The sequence below is a fragment of the Protopterus annectens genome, chromosome 3.part0 (assembly GCF_019279795.1).
Source record: "Protopterus annectens isolate FY-2018-M chromosome 3.part0, PAN1.0, whole genome shotgun sequence".
Classification (NCBI taxonomy): domain Eukaryota; kingdom Metazoa; phylum Chordata; order Ceratodontiformes; family Protopteridae; genus Protopterus; species Protopterus annectens.
In genome coordinates, this window is record NC_056731.1 from 754988833 (window position 1) to 755010795 (window position 21963).

General features: G+C 40.1%; 1 protein-coding gene across 1 annotated transcript in view; it reads left to right on the forward strand.

The window, feature by feature from the left end:
• The window catches only part of LOC122796926 (collagen alpha-6(VI) chain-like), a 1619258-nt gene that overhangs the window by 1161298 nt on the left and 435997 nt on the right, over positions 1–21963 (forward strand). The window contains exon 27 of the mRNA XM_044065693.1: positions 21743–21805. Within this exon, the coding sequence (XP_043921628.1) occupies positions 21743–21805 (63 nt within the window). The remainder of the gene's footprint in view (positions 1–21742; positions 21806–21963) is intronic.

Below are 21963 nucleotides of genomic sequence, written 5' to 3' on the forward strand. Positions count from 1 at the left end.
TAAACAAACTGTAAAATAAGTAAAATGTAAATCAATGTAGCATAGCTATACCAAGTTATATTACTGAACTGCTTTAGGTCAATGCAAATCAGTTTGATAAAATGCCTTAATTGATACTAAGGCACATTTTGCAACAAGTAGAAGTGTGTAAGTGCAACATTAAAAACATTACCAACAATACTGCTAGTGTACCAGAAAATAAAAATCCAGAGGAAGAGCAATACATAATCATAGGAATGCCTAATGGAATAAAAATGTCTTTATAGGCCTCATGAAGAGCTCTAACAAAGGCTCAGACCTCAGCAAGTAGGGTCGGGGAGGGTAGTGAATTATGCTGGAGGGGACTACAGTAAGAAAAACGAATTTAACCCAAAGTTCTCCAAGCTGCAACTGGGAATTCCTAGCAGAACCTCAATGGATGAATGGAGAAGCCACAATGAAAGTAGGACCCATCCAATTCAGGGCTCTGTGGTGAGAACTTGAAATTCAGATTGACATGTCAGGGACCACTCCATGGCACAGAGATGTCCTGAGTTCAATTAGCAGTTTAGTCATTGAAGGATCTACTGAGAGAGAGAGAGAGAGAGAGAGAGAGAGAGAGAGAGAGACAGAGCGAGACAAAGAGGAGTGAAGAGATAAAGCCTGCTCACGTCAGCCTGAGGGGGTTAGAGTGCCTATCCAATATGTGATCTCCACTTAGAATCACAGGTGGTGAAAAGAGATCAAAGAAGATGGCTGCTTTCAAAGGTGGAAGGGACAATTGTTAGGATGAAAGTTGCAAAAAGTACAAGACATGTCATCAGCAGGTGTCCATTTTTGTTTCTTTTTGTTCGGATGAGCAATCCAAAAATGAATTTAACTTTATAGATTTTCAGCATTGAGGAATGCAACTGAAAATGGCTAAAACACAAAGAGTAATTTTTGCAGAATGCCAATTCCCTGTGCAACCCAGCCCCAGCACTCCCATAATTACACAAACTGCATATAATGTAGTTTGATGAACCATGATTAAAAGAAATCAAACTAAGGCCATTTATTTTAATTATACTATTTGTAGTATAAGACAGCCACCCACTGCACATCAACCACTTGGACATCAATCCAGCATGCAAGCTTGCAAAAATGTCATGGCATAAAGAAGAAAATACTCAGTACTAAGGACAGGATGGCACTGCTCCAACTCTTCAAGCTAAATTCCTAGGAAAATTAATGGGATATATGGCTCTCACTCGGGGAAGAAATGTGCAAACAGAACTATTAGAGTGAGTCATGGAGAGGGATTGATAGTTATAGGGATTGCTAGCAAAAAAAAAAAAAACAGAATTAAATGCCACTGGCACAAGTACAGGTGACAAAGGCTGGTGATTTATAAGACCATCATGACATTTTATTAAGAATTTGGCAGCTGCATCCAGTTAATTATAACATCCAAACTTTCTTAACACTCGGCAAGAAAGACACACTCCACATAGAGTGGGAGATATAGCAGACTATAATCATAAATGGTAGATTAAGCCATCCCCCTGAATGACGGTTCTAACAAGAAACCTGCACACCACAAATATAGGGTCCAAGATACTACCAAGTGAAACCCCACAATGGAGAGGGTAGCTGGTAAAAGAATTAATACCAGAAAGCACCCTCTAAGTATATCTCAAGAAACAAGTACCAAACTACCTGTGTACTGCAGAGGAAAGTTCACAATAATTCAGCAGATATTCCAATTAGATCCAATAATTCACAGTGTCAGTTCTTTTTCCATCCCCCCATTACTGCTGACTTTGGAGACCCTAAACTTGCTCCCTATAGCTCCTGCATTTGCAGCTCTAACACCTTGGTAGGCTGCCAAGTGATACCCACACTCGGATGAGCTCCAGAATGGGATGGCTCCTGTGCATGAGAATCCCTTCTATAGCAGGTTCTAAGAGGTTGCACCTGCTCACACCTCAGACTGGGATGTGACAAGAGAGGCATCATCATACTACAGTTGGTGAGTGAGTTTTACTGGCTAATTGCCACCTTCATGCTGATGCATTTATTTGTGTTTGCTTGGTGGGCCATGAAGTATAGCCTGATGGAATGCAGTCCCACATGCAGCAACCATGCCTCTTTAGCTTCCTTGACAACTCCAGCTTAGTGACCTATCTCCATGACTTGGCCTCCACCTGGGGCTCTATGAGTAGATCTGAACATTATGTCCCTCCCCCAAAGAATAGGTCCACCCATCCTCCCCTGCTAAATTGGCAAGCTTCCCAACCTGCTGATCAAACTTGGTTTTCCTTGGCCATAGTCAAGATATTATCCTGCCGTGCTACCTGTGTGGTTGATTTGCAGTATCCAAGGTAGCTAAAGGATCAAGGAGAAACAATACTGAATAACAATGCTTTTCTCTTGTACTAATGAGATCATGTACCACTTGGCAGAGGGCAGTCGCAGGGATTATTATTATTATTTTTTTTTTTTGGTAGCTAGAATGAAATGGATCAAGAGCACCATTTATTTATTATTTATTTATTGCATTTATTTACTGGGATAGTTCAACTGGGCAGAAAGCTACCCCCTTTTTAGTGGAGGCTCAGGAAAGGAAGCTCCAAAACGATTACAAAATTACATAAAGAATACAATAAATAGAGATATTCAACAAATATACAAAATTTAACAAAGTATCATTAATTAATAACAGCATCATGTAAACAGCTGTGAAACACATTTGAAAACTAATCTGGTAGTATGAGAGAAGAGAAGGAAACAGGAGATTAGTATTAAGAGGTGAAAGAAATGTTTTAGGATAGGCAGAAGGATAACGAGGAAAAGGCAGAGGAGAATGAGAAAATCTAAATCATTCAAAGGAGAAATCATGGGTCATTAAATAGGATTCTAGTTGTACTGTAACCACTTTCTCAATAAAGTCATTGACTATCAACTACTAACCCCTTCTTACCTGCATTATTGTCCTTCCTAGTCTCTATTTTTCTTTTTCTTACTTATTGGTTTTTATTTTTTCTCTCAAATGAATGTTGATGTTTAATTACTATGTTTAATTGTTGCCTGATTGTAATTGTAACCCTTCTATTGAATTAAGACATGTTTATCTCCAAAATCTACTCTAATGTCTCTGTACAGTATTCACAAAATTTACTTTCTTTACATATTATGCTGTATAATTTAAGCTAGTCATTTTTTTTCTAAGTTTTTAATGCCCTAATGTATTTGTGCATGGAGCTTTTCTCCCCGGGCCTCTGCTGAAAATGGATATGTATCCAGCTAGACTAGCCCGGTCAACAAATATAAAATAAAATAAATAAAATAAAAAATAAATACACCTCCAAATGGAAGGTTAAACAGTGGGTAATAACTCTTCTTATTGTTATTAGAATTATTATTTAGGTCTAATTATGGCTTCCCGAGAAGAGGTATAATTACAGCATTTTCAAAACAGATAAAAACCCTCACTCTGAATGAAGATTGAAATTTGCTTATAATACCTGGCTGAGTCCATTGTGGTAAACTTCATCCAATCAAGTTGGACAAGAAACCAGCTGAGCTGACCTGTTCATTCCACAGATAAGCTGTGTGATCAAGGACACTGATGTTCCACTTTTGTCTGAAAATGCCTTAATATTCTAGAACTGGCCTGTCTGATTGCGGGGAAAAGAATTCATTGAATTAGTATTTTAGGCAAGAAAATACATTCAAAACTGTCACTGCTTTATTTAGTGTTGTATGCCCACAGTTTGTTTTAATTTTGATTATGTATGGATCCAGTAAAATTATAACTGAATAACTCTAATGACTGGAAATTGTACATAAGAGTCACAGATATAATTCACAAATTTTCAAGTCATGAAAATGGCATAGTATTTATACAACAATAAATCATTGTCCCTGCCCATGTCATCCAAGTAGTAAACATATCTGAACTTGCACCATTGAAAAAGCAGTAGCATTCTTAAATGAAGCTTTACTCATTGGAATTGCCAAGTAAAGCTTCTCTTCTAATGGTTTCTGCCTTAAATGCAACAGGTAAAGCAGTTTTCTCATACTCTAAGGCTGAAAGTGCTTATGTTTGATAAGACATGCTACACTAGATAGCTTGTCTGCAGCTCAGAGCAACTTTGCCGGTCAATTGAAAAGGAAAGAAATCGCTCGTGGAAGGCTCTTACTTTCTTATGGCAAATTTCTGTTTGTAGACAGTATAATATTCATCAAGCTTAAGTAAGCCTACTAAATACATGTTTGCCTCATTCTGTATTCCAAACATCCACCTTCTCTTCTTCATTCCCTAATTTCCTGGTCATACAATGGCTCAGAATTACCAATAGGGAGAGGAGTACGTTGGAAGGAACCAATCTGATCAGCAGCATCAGTGATCATATTGTTACATGCAGCTACTTAGGCATCAGCGTCACCTCACTTCAGTCCTGTAGAAGGTGCACAACCACAGATATTAACTTAGCACTTAGCATTATCATTGTCACCAAGCATAAGTTCCAGATTATCTCTAGGGCTGTCAACCTCGCACATGTAACAAATTGTCATTGATGTTGTTTCCCAAATACAACTATCAAATTATCACTAGTGAGATTACTCAGCACGAGTATCAAATTGCCACGAGCATGGCTACTTAAGCACAAGTATCAAATTATTACTAATGTTGTTACTCAAGCATAAGTATCAGCCTTATCACTAGTGTTGTTTTCCACGTTCCAAACCCTAACCATCTCAAGATCAGGTGAGTCACATAGGGAGAGCTCTGTACCAAGAAAGTGAATCAAGTGGAGGTCAGACCAGATCAGCTCAGATACTGAAATCGACCAATATTAGACAAGGTGGACACCTCAACACTGAGTTAAGGAGCTGTATGACATAGATTAAGAAAAATATGTAGTTCGTTCCTGCCCCAAAGGTACATTCAAGCAACCTGATAATCCATTTAGGAACATCAGTCTTCCCAAGAGTAGATCAAAACCAACAAGCCAGCTCTCCACTAGTCTTACTCTGTCAGTGTGGCATAACATAAAAAACTAATGGTATGACAGCAGCCAAATGTGGGCCAGAGTTGTGGCTGGATCTCATATTAGTATGCAGGACCCAGTACAAGGACAAATTAGCTGCATGTCCCACCAACAGCCTTGTGATGATAGGCTTCCCCCTAAGCTATCTTCTGTAGACAGGACAAAGCCATGTGTTACCTTGAGGTTTCACGCTAAGACAGTAGTTTGCAAAACTAAGAGACTCTGAATGAAGGAATCCCTTCAAGAGAGCTTTCCAACTGGTCCTGGTACAATGCTTATGTGGGGCTCCAGTCTCAGAAATTCAGAATAGACCAAGGTAAGCAGCTAGTGAGATACAAGTGAGTGAAGGTCCAGCAAAACATCAAATGTGATAGTAACAAATTATTTACTAGAAATAGAAGAAACAAAAATGTAACAAATTAGACAGTATTTACCCTGCTGATATGTACCTATTTCAAATAGTTTTTGACATTTAGAAAGAGTGCATTCAGATGCATAAAATCCAGGCTAGAAACTACAGCTCATAAAGACTAGATGCTTAGTCAAAAACAGCCAAATATGGGAATGTTTAACTTAGCACTTCCCAATATCATGTAGGGCTGCATCAGGACAAGTTCTACAGCTAAAACCTAGTTCTGCTTCTTTTTCTATTTTTAAAAGAAGTAAGGATCACAACAAAATGGATTTCAGCAGTCCAGGAGATGTAACAACAGGTGATGCTGCATGAATAAATCCATTTCACCAAACCAAGAATAGCAAGATGATAGCTGATTTAGTTTGTAGCACCATCACTTTAACACAAGAACAGTCCAAAAGGAAAAAAATGTCACTGATCTCAAGGTCTGGACTGAAGTCAAGGAATGGAAAAGCTGCATGTAAGGCTGCAATGCTGTTTCATTGCTATATAGTTATTGCCACAAAACAATGCTTCCATGTCATAACAAAGAATCTGCACTACAGCACCCAACTCATCCAGCCTACTAATAAACCAAATCAATGGTAGAAGTCTGTCATTATATATTCAAGCACCAATTCAGAGTGTAAAAACAAAGCAGATTTATGTTGAGTCATCATAGGTAATTTTGGTGAACATGAAAAGAAAAGGAAAACCATTTGCCGAAACAACTTTTGGTGAACAACTCAACAATTCCCCCATGTGGGGGGACAGCCCCACAACCCTTGGACTTATACATACCAACTCCAAGATCAAACAACAGTGGAGAAAAAAGCAAACTCCACTGTAGGTGAAATTAATTTAGGCAAACAGCACTCACTGTTTTTGCATTTTCTGAAATTACCTTTGATGACATGATGTGCCCCCAAACAAAGCAACAGATAGCTAAGCCTCAATAACCAAAAAATACCATAATCCTGACAACCTCCATTAAATACCAAATATAGACGAACAAAGATACCTAAGATAAACATTTGATTTAGCACTAAATTGTATCTACCTAGAAGTACAAGATACCTAGTACAAACATTTGTCCCAGTTTTAACTTTCACACAGTGTACTGAAAAAATCATTAACAAGGTACTTACTAATTCAGCTGATGCTATGCTATAAATTTTCAAATCTGCTGATGCAAACTCAAACTGCAATTGCAAAAAATGTACTAATACCTATTCTAGAATATGAGCTTCCACTATTAACACTACAGTCTGAAATAAGCAATCACAAATTAAAAATGGCAGAAATTAAAACGTACATTGATGCAGCTAGAAAGCCCTTTTACCCACCATTGTGACCTGCTAAAAGACTTTAACTGGTTATCAGTACAAAGCAGGTCCACCCTAATATGGGTACAACATTGTTTAAGATTATAACACTGGGTCACTGCTGCCTTTAAAAAGGTTGTTGCCCATTAAAAACAATCACGGGGGAACCAAAATAATGCCATATCCATACTAAAACTGCACTTCAAAACAAACATGCGGAAAAGGCTCTGATGAGGTTGGGTCATGCCATCTAGAACCACAGTCCAAGTGAAATAAGACAAGTAAAGATACTTATTTTGATGGCTAAACTTGGGGAACATCCACCTAATGAAAGTAGCTGTGCATGCAGCTGTCACATGGTCGATACTTGCAACTGACAGTGGTATCTAGTTAACTTTGAACCTTTAATTTTCTGTATATAACAAAATATATTTCATTGCCAGTGATGTGTCCATAGTTGTGTTATCTTTGGCTACTCATCCTCGATGGAAATACCTTGTCATATATGTCATCTCTGTCATGGGTATACATCTCATTTGTTTACCACCTGTGCAACCAGGTGTATGTAGCTCACTAGTTTATTAGTTGTGTGCTCAACAGAGCTCAGGCTATGGCTGAAAAGGGTCAGTACACTAGCCCACCTACTCAGTCACTAGCTAACTAAGCCCAGGTTATGGCTGAAAATGGTCAACAGACTAGCTCACCTACCCAGTTACTCACTACCTAACTAATTAATTAATTAATTAACTACCTAAATGCTGCAAAAGTATAGTTAGACTCTATTTCATTTTTACAATTTTGTAGTTATCACAATTTAGTACAGAGGATTCATGTCATCAGCAAATAATCTGTTTAGCGTGATCCAAATCAACCAACCCATACACTAGCTAAAGCCTTGGTAGAAGTTTGTTAAAAAGTGTGCTAGCAACATGGCAGATGATCAAAGCCACAACTACCTGACGCAGCTCCAAAGTGCAGCTGTTTATTTATTCATATATATTTATTGAAGTTTGATAATCAGTTAAGTGGACTGGAGCCCCAATTCAACCATAACCTGGGTAACACGGTGCAAGAAACAAACAGAAAACTGCATACAGACTAAAAAATGCACAGAGCTGTACATAGTATAGCAACAAGGTAGCAATCAAACTGAAAAGTAAACCTTTCATCAAAGCAATCAGTAACGGTATTACCATAGTCATAAAAAACCCAAAAGATAGAATGCTAAAAGTGCATAAGCTAAACTGCAGTATAATAGTATATCAGCTCCAGCAGCAAAACATATGACAGTCCCTAAGTGCTCATCAGCCAAGCACTGTAACAATCTCAGCCAGAATCTCATGAATGTCAGCCTTGGTCTAAATAGCTCTGCCACCCGAAAAGTGATTAAAAATAAAGGATAACGTGTTAAATCCTAATGTTTATGTACACTGTGACATTCATTTTATTTTATTCTTCCTTGACAATAAAAGAGCAAATATATGATTTCAGTATTGTGTTACCTACAACAGGTTCAACAGAAAACATTTCCCTTAGAGTTCCATCTGAAGATGTGTTTTACTCTGTAGAAGTAACCATATTTATTGTATCTATTTTATTATTTTTTTAATTCCTTTTTTTTTTGTTATTCCTGTTAATGGATACATGGCAGATAGGTAGATTAGATAGTATGAAATAATGCCATGAAAAAGTATCTGCTTATATAAAAAAGTAAACCACTTTTCTGTATGTTTTATTGCTTGCAAGTACATTAGCAACTAATTATCAGAAAAATGGTTTCAATCTATTTGTTCAACTTGCAAAAGTCTCTGAGCTGAAATTCTTTGCATTTTCATGTGTTTAATAAATACCATGGTAATATATTTAAACTGCATTGAGAAATCAATTGTAAAAGCATCACTTGTTACATCTTCTAAATATCTGGCTTTGCTGACTTGATGAACCCTAAAAGACAGGTCCCAATCACTGAGCCATAGCACAGTATCTCATAAATCCTTGTACAGAAGTCAATTTTAAGTAATTTTAAGGAAAGCAGCATCCAAGTATCAGAATGAAACATCCTTCTTTTAGACATCACATACCATATCCCAGTCATGACACAATACCCTCTCTTTGGGGAAATTAAAAGTGCTCTACACAAATACCTCTCTGAATTTCATTCTTACATCACTATTTTTATCTATTTTCCTTCGCTACCGTTTCCTACTATTTCCTCCATTTACTCCTCCTATCCTCCACTATTCATCCTACAGTTCTTGTCCTCCCTTCACCATTATCCATTTATTCCTTTAACTGCCCCTCCATATAACTTCCTCTATCCTTCCCTTCCTCTTCCATAGTCCCCTGTTTTATCAGTTCTGTATTATTTTGTACTGTTAGCTGCTTTACCTCGGTATACATACACTATTACTAGTACTCATTCTTAATTTTTGTCTCTACCCTGCTTATCATGGTCTTCTTTCATAGGCAGCCACCCTACTTATATATTTCAGTTTTCACAGTGTTTTATTCTGAACAATGATCATTGTAATTTATAGTCAGATTTTTTAATGTGAGCCTATTTCACACTTCTCAGCCTTTTAGCTCAAGAAATCTGGACAAAGCCAAAAATAATGATGGGAACAAATGCCCAAAAATAGGGGCATATTTTAAATGTAGCTCTTATAAATTTAAAAAGGTGGTAAAATAAAAGGTTTTACATCAATATACATTTCTGAAGGGTATGACATCTGAAACTGAAATGTCTGCCATTATTTAGTGACTTCAGTCCTCGGTGATTGGCTAAAATACCCAATATTTTATGAGGAACAGAACAAAATGTTAGGCAAAAATCTGGACGTTCTGAAAAATCTGGACACTTGAGAGGTATAAATATTGCCATTCTTTCTCTCTATGTTTACAAATTGCAGCCTATTATATGGCCACTGCTACTAATGGCTGTGTTTTCTATTTTTCTACAGTCTTTAATTTGTATCCTTTGTGTTAGAAATGATATATTGTGCCTTATGTACGCACTTTTGCTATTTTATTTCCTTTTTTTTTTTACCGAAGCGCTTTATGTTCTAGCTGTTACTTGTGCTCTGTTTTCCAGTTGTTTAACTATTGTAATCAATAAATAAATGCATCAATAAATAAACAAATAAGTAAAAATAGTCTTATTAAGTATACTGAGGCTTTTTGATCTATCAAAGATGCCATTGATGTGTCTAACATCCCATTGTCATGTGTATTCCAAACTTTGAAAAATGAGTTCACCACATAATTAGCATTGTTACATTCCCCCCAATCCAATGTGAGCTACTATCTCCTAATAGAATGGCAAGTCTAGCTAATCTTATTCTAAAATAAGGATTTTGTTTGCGTGTGTGTGTGTGTGTATGCATGTATGCATCTGTGTACAAAAATATGCATTCATACACGTAAGTGTATAGGTTCATAGTTGTATTTTAGGCTAATGAGCACAGGGTGCTATTTAAGCCTAGTCATGCTCCCCAAATATATCGGACAACTTTTGGTACCTTAAGGTTATTTTAAGGGGTATGTGGAGGCTTAGGCTTGGGAAGTCAAACCTTCACAGGCTCCCTCTGTCTATTAGTGACATAGGTGTGAGACAAAGGGTACATTTTCAATTCCTCATCCACTGGTCCAAGCTAAAGTGTGTTTGTGTGTGTGTATGTGTGTGTGTGTGTGTGTGTGTGTGTGTGTGCACTTGGGTCCCATTCAGAAGATCAACTCAACAGAAAGCCGAACTTCATATGATCAGCTTTCCAAAACTTTAATGCTTTTCAGTGGAAATTGCGGTACAGTGGGGATTGGGGAAAATTATCCTTTTCCCCAATGTAGTAAGATCTCAAGAGTTGGTATATATAACATGCAGGGGATGGGGAGGGGGCAGGGGAGATTGCCTTGGCAAAAATGTAGATTTTTGCTGTTTTCTGTCAATCAGCTTTTTAGAAAGTCGATCATACGGTGTTGACCATATGAAGTTCAACTTTCTGTAGAATCTATCTTTGGAATGGAATCCTTGTTTTTATATATATATATATATATGTATAAATATATATATATATATATATATATATATATATATATATATATATATATATATATATATATACATACACACACACACACACATATATACATACATATGTATATATCCCATATTTATAAATTTATATATATATATATATATATATATATATATATATATATATATATATATGTGTGTGTGTGTGTGTGTGTGTGTGTGTGTGTGTGTGTGCATGTTATAAGCTTTTAATTTTGTCAACAATTTGAAATGCAGGCCTTTTTCAGTGAATGTTACTTTATCAAATGAGAAATGTTCATGTTGCCAAAACAGGTGAGTTGATGTGAACAAAGTCTACGAATGTGCATCTTTTTTGGGTTAAGTTTAGGGCTCGAGTGTGTGTGTGTGTGTGTGTGTGTGTGTGTGTGTGTGTGTGTGTGTGTGTGTGTGTGTGTGTGTGTGTGTGTGTGTATATATATACGCATGCGTGCACGTTTGCTGGTTAGGATTACAGTTAGTGTTAGATAATAGTTTTAGTGAGTGTTTGTGTGTGTGTGTTTTCTGTGTCTGAGTGCCTTGCTTAGTCATACTGTTAGGGAAAGGGCTTTGTCTTACGGTGATGTGCAGATATGGGGCTGGGGCAGTGGCAGGGATAGGGTTAGAGTTAGCAGTCATGAGTAAGGTGGTATAGGGGTACGACAAAGTCTCAAGAATTCTAAGCAGTCTAACAGCTACACGCTGATGCAGAGGACTGCATTTCAGTAACAGTGAGTAACTGGACTAAAATAGTTGGTGCAACTCTTTACTACCTGCCCATTATTGTTCACGTGAACGTCAGAGTTTTTATTTATATAACAAACATTCGTAATGTTTTGGTTGAAAAATCCTACATCAGACCATTTCTTCTCTGAGTATTGGTTACACTGCATACTCTATGGCTCTGTCTGGAGTGACCACATGGTTTGACACTCTACAATAGTCAGTTAGGAAATGCCTTTGATTAGCAGTGAGTAGACTAGTGTGAGGAATTAATTTAGTATGAAAGCTAACACTACAGAGACATCATACCTAACATATTAGTCAAAACAAAGTAGAAATAAGGCCTTGTTCTGCAGGGCAGAGAGATAAACCCTGACTATGACCTAGGTGACCTGAGTTTGAATAGTGGCAGGGCACTGGACAAGGTAGGTAAGGGAAGACCATGATTGCCTACTGTTGGCTCACCCATCCTGAGGGTGAGGGAGGTGGCTCATGCTCACATCTTGTGTGACATCTAGGGTGGAGAACTGGGGGCTTGACTGACAGAGTTTGGGACTCTTAACCACATACCACCACCACCGTATAAGTGCATGAACCAGGAAAAGTAGTGCATGGAGACCCACTTCCTGTGACAGGCAGCAAGCAGCAGATCTCAGAGATCTACCACAAGAGAATGTGGTGCTCCAAGGTGATAGCTAGGCAGCTGCATAGGATGAGCAAGCTAGCTTTCTCCTTATTACCTGACTCTCACCACTGTGGAGCAGATGGACTGATTAGACTACCTGGGCATATATCAGAGGATTATAGGGCTCTTGCCTAGCCAGGAAATGCTTTGTTCATATCCCAAAGGATGAATGGGTCAGTTAGGTGCAAGTAAAGGAGCCATTGAGCAGGATCTGGTGGCAGTGCAAAATAAATTGAAATAAGAGTCACCCCGTGTACACACACACACACACACACACACACACACACACACACACACACACACACACACACACATATATATATATATGCTCAAATCCAGCTGTTTCTAACAGTCTGCCAAAAAGTTTTGCTCATGCAATATATTGGGACTATAATGTCTGCAGTCTTGACTTAGTTTTCTGTCATGCTGTTACATGTTGAGCTACAACAGGCAATCCTTATGATACCTCCTAGGATTCCTCTGCAGTAGACTGCATGTATATGACTATAGGGTCTATATTATATATTCGAACTTTCTAAACTTCGAATCTCATATGTTCGACAACATATGATCGAAGTTTAAAAGTTCAAATATATAATAAAAAAGAAAACAAAAACAAAAAAAAAACCTTAACGGTGCAGGCAGGAGGGCAACCTTCAACCGCTTGAAATTTCAATCATATGGTATTGACCATATGCCATTCGAAATTTCAAGTGTTCGAGGTTCTAATAGGAACCCTGACTATACCAGACATAGGTTCCTTCATGTTTGGAGTGCTCTGCTATATATTTCACATTATATTCTTCGGTTAACCAAGAAACCCAGATACATATGACTCCACTACTCCAAGATTCCTTCATGTTTAGAGTTCTCTGCTAGATATTTCTAACCCCACCCTTCATACAGCCAAGAAGCCTTGATGTATATGACCCCACCTGTCCAAGATTTCTTCATGTTTGGAGTGCCCTACCATACATTTCTCTTCCCATCCTTCACCTATCCAAAACAAATCTGGATGTATATATCTCCTCTGGTCCAAAATTCCTACATGCATGAGTTTTGTGCTAGATATTTCCCTTTACATCCATTAGTCACACAAGAAACCTAGATGTGCATGACTTCAATTGCTAGGTTCCTTCATGATTGGAATGACCTATATATTACCCTTCCAACACTTCAGTCACGCAAGAACCCTAGATCTGCATGACTTCACAATTACAAGGTTCCTTCTGTTTGGAGCTCCCTGCTATGTAATTCCCATCTCATCCTTCACCCAGCCAAAAACCCCAGGTTTATATAACTTCACTGGTCCAAAATAACTTGATGCTTGGCATTTTGTACTAGATATTTCCCTTCCCATCCTTCAGCCATTCAAGACACCTGGATGTTCATGACTTTACAAATCCAGGATTCCTTCATGTTTGGAGTGCAGTGATATGTATTTCTCTTCCTTGGTTTCAGTCGTCACCTAAGAAACCTGGAGGATAAGACTTAACCAGTCCAAGATTCCTTCATGTTTGGGAATGCCTTTCATTGTATGTCCCTTCACATGTTGCAGTCAGGCAAGAAAACTAGCTGTCTTAATTTAAACTTGTGGGGTCACCTAAATGATCACAGTGCATACCATTGTGGGGTCACCTAAATGATCACAGTGCATGCCACTGTGGGGTCCCCTAAATAACCACAGTGCATACTATTGTGGGGTCACTTAAATGATCACAGTGCATACCATTGTGGGGTCACCTAAATGATCACAATGCATACTATTGTGGGGTCCCCTAAATGATCACAGTGCATACCAATGTGGGGTCCCCTAAAGGAGCACAGTGCACACCATTGTGGGGTCACCTAAATTATCACAGTGCATACCATTGTGGGGTCACCTAAATGATCACAGTGCATACCATTGAGGGGTCACCTAAATGATCACAGAGCATACCATTGTGGGGTCACCTAAATGATCACAGTGCATATCATTGTGGGATCACCTAAATGATCACAGTGCATACCATTGTGGGGTCACCTAAATGATCAAAGTGCATACCATTGTGGGGTCACCTAAATGATCACAGTGCATACCATTGTGGAGTCACCTAAATGATCACAGTGCATACCATTGTGGGGTCACCTAAATGATCACAGTGCATACCATTGTGGGATCACTTAAATGATCACAGTGCATACCATTGTGGGATCACCTAAATGATCACAGTGCATACCATTGTGGGGTCACCTAAATGATCACAGTGCACACCATTGTGGGGTCACCTAAATGATCACAGTGCATACCATTGTGGGGTCACCTAAATTACCACAGTGCATACCATTGTGGGGTCACCTAAATGATCACAGTGCATACCACTGTGGGTCACCTAAATGATCACAGTGCATACCACTGTGGGTGTCACCTAAATGATCACAGTGCATACCACTGTGGGTGTCACCCAAATGATCACAGTGCATACCACTGTGGGGTCACCTAAATGATCACAGTGCATACCATTGTGGGGTCACCTAAATGATCACAGTGCATACCACTGTGGGGGTCACCTAAATGATCACAGTGCATACCACTGTGGGGTCACCTAAATGATCACAGTGCATTCCACTGTGGGGTCACCTAAATGATCACAGTGCATACCATTGTGGGGTCACCTAAATGATCACAGTGCATGCCACTGTGGGGTCCCCTAAATGATCACAGTGCATACCACTGTGGGGTCACCTAAATGATCACAGTGCATACCATTGTGGGGTCACCTAAATGATCACAGTGCATACCATTGTGGGGTCACCTAAATGATCGCAGTGCATACCATTGTGGGGTCACCTAAATGATCGCAGTGCATACCATTGTGGGGTCACCTAAATGATCACAGTGCATACCACTGTGGGGTCCCCTAAATGATCACAGTGCATACCATTGTGGGTTCACCTAAATGATCGCAGTGCATACCATTGTGGGGTCACCTAAATGATCACAGTGCATACCACTGTGGGGTCCCGTAAATGATCACAGTGCATACCATTGTGGGGTCACCTAAATGATCACAGTGCATACCATTGTGGGGTCACCTAAATAATCACAGTGCATACCATTGTGGGGTCACCTAAATGATCACAGTGCATACCATTGTGGGGTCACCTAAATGATCACAGTGCATACCATTGTGGGGTCCCCTAAATGATCACAGTGCATACCATTGTGGGGTCCCCTAAATGATCACAGTGCATACCATTGTGGGGTCCCCTAAATGATCACAGTGCATACCATTGTGGGGTCCCCTAAATTATCACAGTGCATGCCATTGTGGGGTCCCATAAATGATCACAGTGCATACCATTGTGGGGTCCCCTAAATGATCACAGTGCATACCATTGTGGGGTCACCTAAAAGATCACAGTGCATACCATTGTGGGGTCACCTAAAAGATCACAGTGCATACCATTGTGGGGTCACCTAAATGATCACGGTGCATACCATTGTGGGGTCACCTAAATGATCACAGTGCATACCATTGTGGCGTCACCTAAATGATAACAGTGCATACCATTGTGGGGTCACCTAAATGATCACAGTGCATACCATTGTGGGGTCACTTAAATGATCACAGTGCATACCATTGTGGGGTCACCTAAATTATCACAGTGCATACCCTTGTGGGGTCAGCTAAATGATCACAGTGCATACCATTGTGGGGTCCCCTAAATGATCACAGTGCATACCATTGTGGGGTCACCTAAATGATCACAGTGCATACCATTGTGGGGTCACCTAAATGATCACAGTGCATATCATTGTGGGGTCACCTAAATGATCACAGTGCATACCCTTGTGGGGTCACCTAAATGATCACAGTGCATACCATTGTGGGGTCAACTAAATGATCACAGTGCATACCATTGTGAGGTCACCTAAATGATCACAGTGCATACCATTGTGGGGTCACCTAAATGATCACAGTGCATACCATTGTGGGGTCACCTAAATGATCACAGTGCATACCATTGTGGGGTCACCTAAATGATCACAGTGCATACCATTGTGGGGTCACCTAAATGATCAGAGTGCATACCATTGTGGGGTCACCTAAATGATCACAGTGCACACCATTGTGGGGTCACCTAAATGATCACAGTGTATACCATTGTGGGGTCACCTAAATGACCACAGTGCATACCATTGTGGGGTCACCTAAATGATTACAGTGCATACCACTGTGGGTCACCTAAATGATGACAGTGCAAACCACTGTGGGTGTCACCTAAATGATCACAGTGCATACCACTGTGGGTGTCACCCAAATGATCACAGTGCATACCACTGTGGGGTCACCTAAATGATCACAGTGCATACCATTGTGGGGTCACCTAAATGATCACAGTGCATACCACTGTGGGGGTCACCTAAATGATCACAGTGCATACCACTGTGGGGTCACCTAAATGATCACAGTGCATTCCACTGTGGGGTCACCTAAATGATCACAGTGCATACCACTGTGGGGTCACCTAAATGATCACAGTACATGCCACTGTGGGATCCCCTAAATGATCACAGTGCATACCACTGTGGGGTCACCTAAATGATCACAGTGCATACCATTGTGGGGTCACCTAAATGATCACAGTGCATACCATTGTGGGGTCACCTAAATGATCGCAGTGCATACCAATGTGGGGTCACCTAAATGATCGCAGTGCATACCATTGTGGGGTCACCTAAATGATCACAGTGCATACCACTGTGGGGTCCCCTAAATGATCACAGTGCATACCATTGTGGGTTCACCTAAATGATCGCAGTGCATACCATTGTGGGGTCACCTAAATGATCATAGTGCATACCACTGTGGGGTCCCCTAAATGATCACAGTGAATACCATTGTGGGGTCACCTAAATGATCACAGTGCATACCATTGTGGGGTCACCTAAATGATCACAGTGCATACCATTGTGGGGTCACCTAAATGATCACAGTGCATACCATTGTGGGGTCACCTAAATGATCACAGTGCATACCATTGTGGGGTCCCCTAAATGATCACAGTGCATACCATTGTGGGGCCCCCTAAATGATCACAGTGCATACCATTGTGGGGTCCCCTAAATGATCACAGTGCATACCATTGTGGGGTCCCCTAAATTATCACAGTGCATACCATTGTGGGGTCCCCTAAATGATCACAGTGCATACCATTGTGGGGTCCCCTAAATGATCACAGTGCATACCATTGTGGGGTCCCCTAAATGATCACAGTGCATACCATTGTGGGGTCCCCTAAATGATCACAGTGCATACCATTGTGGGGTCACCTAAATGATCACAGTGCATACCACTGTGGGGTCCCCTAAATGATCACAGTGCATACCATTGTGGGGTCACCTAAATGATCACAGTGCATACCATTGTGGGGTCACCTAAATTATCACAGTGCATACCATTGTGGGGTCACCTAAATGATCACAGTGCATACCATTGTGGGGTCACCTAAATGATCACAGTGCATACCATTGTGGGGTCCCCTAAATGATCACAGTGCATACCATTGTGGGGTCCCCTAAATGATCACAGTGCATACCATTGTGGGGTCACCTAAATGATCACAGTGCATACCATTGTGGGGTCACCTAAATGATCACAGTGCATACCATTGTGGGGTCACCTAAATGATCACAGTGCATACCATTGTGGGGTCACCTAAATGATCACAGTGCATACCATTGTGGGGTCACCTAAATGATCACAGTGCATACCATTGTGGGGTCACCTAAATGATCACAGTGCATACCATTGTGGGGTCACCTAAATGATCACAGTTCATACCATTGTGGGGTCCCCTAAATGATCACAGTGCATGCCATTGTGGGGTCACCTAAATGATCACAGTGCATACCATTGTGGGGTCACCTAAATGATCACAGTGCATATCATTGTGGGGTCCCCTAAATGATCACAGTGCATACCATTGTGGGGTCCCCTAAATGATCACAGTGCATACCATTGTGGGGTCACCTAAATGATCACAGTGCATACCATTGTGGGATCACCTAAATGATCACAGTGCATACCATTGTGGGGTCCCCTAAATGATCACAGTGCATACCACTGTGGGGTTACCTAAATGATCACAGTGCATACCATTGTGGGGTCACCTAAATTATCACAGTGCATACCATTGTGGGGTCACCTAAATGATCACAGTGCATACCATTGTGGGGTCACCTAAATGATCACAGTGCATACCATTGTGGGGTCACCTAAATGATCACAGTGCATACCATTGTGGGATCACCTAAATGATCACAGTGCATACCATTGTGGGGTCCCCTAAATGATCACAGTGCATACCACTGTGGGGTCACTAAATGATCACAGTGCATACCATTGTGGGGTCACCTAAATGATCACAGTGCATACCATTGTGAGGTCACCTAAATGATCACAGTGCATACCATTGTGGGGTCATCTAAATGATCACAGTGCATACCATTGTGGGGTCACCTAAATGATCACAGTGCATACCACTGTGGGGTCACCTAAATGATCACAGTGCATACCATTGTGGGATCACCTAAATGATCACAGTGCATACCACTGTGGGGTCCCCTAAATGATCACAGTGCATACCACTATGGGGTTACCTAAATGATCACAGTGCATACCATTGTGGGGTCACCTAAATGATCACAGTGCATACCATTGTGGGGTCACCTAAATGATCACAGTGCATACCATTGTGGGGTCACCTAAATGATCACAGTGCATACCATTGTGGGGTCACCTAAATGATCACAGTGCATACCATTGTGGGATCACCTAAATGATCACAGTGCATACCATTGTGGGGTCCCCTAAATGATCACAGTGCATACCACTGTGGGGTCACCTAAATGATCACAGTGCATACCATTGTGGGGTCACCTAAATGATCACAGTGCATACCATTGTGAGGTCACCTAAATGATCACAGTGCATACCATTGTGGGGTCACCTAAATGATCACAGTGCATACCATTGTGGGGTCACCTAAATGATCACAGTGCATACCACTGTGGGGTCACCTAAATGATCACAGTGCATACCATTGTGGGGTCACCTAAATGATCACAGTGCATACCATTGTGGGGTCACCTAAATGATCACAGTGCATACCATTGTGGGGTCACCTAAATGATCACAGTGCATACCACTGTGGGGTCACCTAAATGATCACAGTGCATACCACTGTGGGGTCACCTAAATGATCACAGTGCATACCATTGTGAGGTCACCTAAATGATCACAGTGCATACCATTGTGAGGTCACCTAAATGATCACAGTGCATACCATTGTGGGGTCACCTAAATGATCACAGTGCATACCACTGTGGGGTCACCTAAATGATCACAGTGCATACCACTGTGGGGTCACCTAAATGATCACAGTGCATACCATTGTGAGGTCACCTAAATGATCACAGTGCATACCATTGTGGGGTCACCTAAATGATCACAGTGCATACCATTGTGGGGTCACCTAAATGATCACAGTGCATACCACTGTGGGGTCACCTAAATGATCACAGTGCATACCATTGTGGGATCACCTAAATGATCACAGTGCATACCACTGTGGGGTCCCCTAAATGATCACAGTGCATACCACTGTGGGGTTACCTAAATGATCACAGTGCATACCATTGTGGGGTCACCTAAATGATCACAGTGCATACCATTGTGGGGTCACCTAAATGATCACAGTGCATACCATTGTGGGGTCACCTAAATGATCACAGTGCATACCATTGTGGGGTCACCTAAATGATCACAGTGCATACCATTGTGGGATCACCTAAATGATCACAGTGCATACCATTGTGGGGTCCCCTAAATGATCACAGTGCATACCACTGTGGGGTCACCTAAATGATCACAGTGCATACCATTGTGGGGTCACCTAAATGATCACAGTGCATACCATTGTGAGGTCACCTAAATGATCACAGTGCATACCATTGTGGGGTCACCTAAATGATCACAGTGCATACCATTTTGGGGTCACCTAAATGATCACAGTGCATACCACTGTGGGGTCACCTAAATGATCACAGTGCATACCATTGTGGGATCACCTAAATGATCACAGTGCATACCACTGTGGGGTCCCCTAAATGATCACAGTGCATACCACTGTGGGGTTACCTAAATGATCACAGTGCATACCATTGTGGGGTCACCTAAATGATCACAGTGCATACCATTGTGGGGTCACCTAAATGATCACAGTGCATACCATTGTGGGGTCACCTAAATGATCACAGTGCATACCATTGTGGGGTCACCTAAATGATCACAGTGCATACCATTGTGGGGTCACCTAAATGATCACAGTGCATATCATTGCTTCTATTATCTAATTCTGAACCTCCTAACTGCTTTTTCATCATTCCTTTTTTTTTTTGCATATTGCTCTCATTCTTACATTTATTTTGCTTCAATCCCATGTTTTGCACTCATCATATTTGCTGTTTCTTCTTCTTGATCATTTTACATGAAGTCCCATATTTGATGAATAAACGTATTTTGTGGATATTCCTTGGAATTTCAAATATCACAAAATCTTGCACGACATGACATTATTAATTTCAGTTAAGTATCAGAATACGTGTCAATGATTTTGTTTTGAAATCGGAATATCTTCAGCTTTACTTTTCAAGTTTTATGAGTAGCCCAACATGTGAAATAGAAAGAAGAAAGGTTCTGTGCTGAAAACATTTAGTGTGGTGACTTAAAACATTTATTTTATTAGGACTATAGAAGAGTCATATGTTGTTTTTGGATTTTTGAAGGCAGTACTTTCTTATTTGGAAATATTGTTGGCATCCATTCATTCATTATCACTATCCACTTCATCAAACTGAGAGTCATTGGGAGATGGAGTCTGTCATAGAAAGTGAGAAATGTATGGCAAGATACTATTCTAAATGGGATACTGATCCATCACATTGTGTAAAAAACATTAATGCATGCACTACAGACTCTCTTAAGAGCAATATAATCTTTGCAATATCACCTATTCATATATCTTTGAAATCTGGAGAGATACAAAAGCCTGCAGCAAAAATTCATGTAGACCCCCCCAGCAGGGTATGCATACTTCACACAGAAGTCAGCACAGGTGAAAACCAAACCAGAGAACCAAGCATTATGAGGTGGCAATTCTAATCAGTCTCCTACTGCTGAAATATTTATATTTATTAATGCAGCTTATGCAGTGATGTAATGCTATTGATACCTCAGGAATACAGATATGTGAACAAAGTTATGCTATTGCTGCTATATCTCAAATAGCATGATTTGCTGATTGGAAAATGACACATCTACTGTTGCAGAGATAAACAATATGTTATAATGTGGTAAAAGCCATAAAATGCATTGAGCCTGAGAAACTTGGAGTACAACACAGTTACAACGTGGAATTTTTTTTTTGTAACATACTATTGACATTACTTTTTCTGTACAATGTAACAATTAAAATCTTTTGTTACAGGGTAACACGGGTGAAAAAGGCTTTAAAGGAGCAAAAGGTGCTTCAGGTCGTCAGGGTGTCCAGGTTTGTTTCTCTCTCTTTTTCTTAAGTTTCTTTATTAAATTTTCTTGTGTAATTCTGCACACAGAACATGATCTAAAAAGCAGTTATTAATGTCTAGTCAGGCTTGTTCATTAAAGTTATTGTTTAAAAATTAGAATATGTAAATTCATTCATAGAGT